General features: G+C 38.0%; 1 protein-coding gene across 1 annotated transcript in view; it reads left to right on the forward strand.

Annotated features, from left to right (window-relative positions):
• The window catches only part of LOC104500428 (unconventional myosin-Ib-like), a gene marked incomplete at its 3' end in the record, with an annotated part of 39566 nt that overhangs the window by 36597 nt on the left and 720 nt on the right, over nt 1-2249 (forward strand). The window contains exon 5 of the mRNA XM_010144070.1: nt 173-219. Coding sequence (XP_010142372.1) covers nt 173-219 — 47 coding nt within the window. The remainder of the gene's footprint in view (nt 1-172; nt 220-2249) is intronic.

Consider the following 2249-nt stretch of genomic DNA (forward strand, 5'->3'; position numbering starts at 1 on the left):
CACTCTTTCTATCCCCAGTGACTGATACCCAAGCGCTGAACGGAGTATTGTTTCTCAGAAGTCTAGGTTTCTTTTAAATATATAAAAAGTCACAGACACTGCAGTATTTAAGTGTTTTGGGGTTTTTTTGCTAATAGATCTGATCTCCTTATTTGTTTTTCTCTTTCTCCAGCTTTTGGAAATGCCAAAACTGTGAGGAATGACAACTCCTCTAGATTTGTAAGTATTTTCTTCAAGACTGAGCTTTAATTTATTTTAGGGAAACATGTCGTTGCCTGTTTCTGTTTTACCTTATATCAGCCATCAAGTCACCTGTAAGGAGGGGATTAATATTTTGGAGAGAGAGCTTTCTTGTAGTCATCTGAGTGCTGTAGTGTTTGGAGAAGGCAAACACCATCAGTAGTAAACAGTAGTTCATTTTGTATGTTTGAGCATGTTTTCCTTCCCCAAACATTGGTAGTGCATTATTAGCAGTCACACATTTTTAAAAGATGTTTCACCTCCTTGTCAGAAATCTTGTTGGTTTCTGATGTTGACATAGCCTTCTACTGAGAATCAAAGAAGAGGCTAAAAAAAAAAGAAAAGATGATTAAAAAATTAGGATGTGACAGTCTGTGACTGGATGAAAACACAGTTACAGTGCAGCTGGATCCTTGAATTTTCTGACACTGGCGGCTTCAATGTCAGTGACCATGTGTGTAGCAACTGGTTGGCTTAGCAAGTCAATCTTTCTGCATAATCTCATTTTCCATCCCTACGTATACATTATTTTTGTTAAAATTGCTACTTCAGAGTCTCATTTTTCTTTCCATGATGTTTCAAACTGCGTTTACAACTTCAGTTTTAATATAAACATTTGTAATGTTACTTCTTTGCTTATGTTCTTTGTAATCAACTAGTTGAATCCAGGCCAAAAAAAAGCTTAAACTAGAGTTGGGAGGTTCAGAAGTATGAATACTCATCATAGTTTCTAAATCAGTTGCTAAAATCAGAAGACGGAATGCAGCTTTGTGATTTGCTCACTTGTGTGCAGAAGAATAATATCATGAGATGTGTAAAGCAGACAACAGAGGAAAAATTAATACACCAGGAAAACAGTGGGTTGTGAGTAAAAGCAAATACTTTTGGGGTATTGTGAAACTGGAGAGGGACTTTTTTTTCCACGAGAGACTTCTTACCTCTTTCCTTCTGATTCTCAAGGGTTGACGGTATTGTTCCATGTGGCTGTGAATGTTCCTTCTGTGGCTGCCATTGCCCCTGCATGTGAACAGAGCAGAGCAAAGGGTCTTCATCACAAGGGCAGGGCCAAAATTTGAGGCACTGTAGAAATTTTTTTTTTTTTATATATAAAGGGTAGAAAAAAAATGTAGCTATCAGAGATGATGTACTACTGAAAGGAGACAGCAAAGAAGAGAAGAGATGCCATTTGCAAACAGAAGTCTTTTCCAGGGCAAAGTGCAACCGACTACTATTTTGCCTTTCAAGTCCTTGCTTATAAACACAAAGCTAAAAATAATCTTAGAAACATCCAGCTGGCCCAGTCCTTGGGAAATTAAAATTTAATTATCTGATTTAATTCTTTATCTCAGAAATTTGAATCAGCTCAGAATTAACTTCAAACAAGAAAATACAAGTACTGTCCTGTCTAGCCTGCCTCAGCTGCCAGCAAGGACAAGGATAGAGTTTAAATGGAGTCAAGCTAATCTGGACAAAATACCCAGTAAATTCGAAAGTATCTTTGAGGGAGTCACTGTAAAGTGCTTGTATTTTATGTTCTGTAATTAAAACCAAGTGAGAAAGAAAAGAAGAAAACTCTTCCTAAATGCAGTGAGTAAGGAAGCATAAACACGAGGCTTCTCTTTTTGATTGGTTGGGTTTTGGCCTCTGTTAAGTAAGGACCAGAGGGTGGTGAGATCATTCCTGTGCATGGCTTGTGGAATTTGGTTGAAATTCTACCAGCAGTTTTTATCTTTCTCAACTTCCTCAACAGTGTGAGTTGCACTGCTTTTGCCTTTTCTACGCCGCATGGATCTGTCCGTTTTGTCGCTGTTAAACATGGCTGTTACTACATTAAACACTTGTCATACAAATTAAAATGACGCAAAGACCAGAGCAATCTTCTGTGATGTGGAAAAGTCAAACAGAAGTCAAGGAAACACACTGCGCCAGTGCAGCTAAAAATGAAATGGCTTTTGCAGTGACAGTCTGTTAATTGTTGCCTCTGGTCTCCTGAGTTACAGGGGAAAGAG

Source organism: Buceros rhinoceros, unplaced genomic scaffold (assembly GCF_000710305.1).
Source record: "Buceros rhinoceros silvestris isolate BGI_N320 unplaced genomic scaffold, ASM71030v1 scaffold11799, whole genome shotgun sequence".
NCBI lineage: Eukaryota > Metazoa > Chordata > Aves > Bucerotiformes > Bucerotidae > Buceros > Buceros rhinoceros.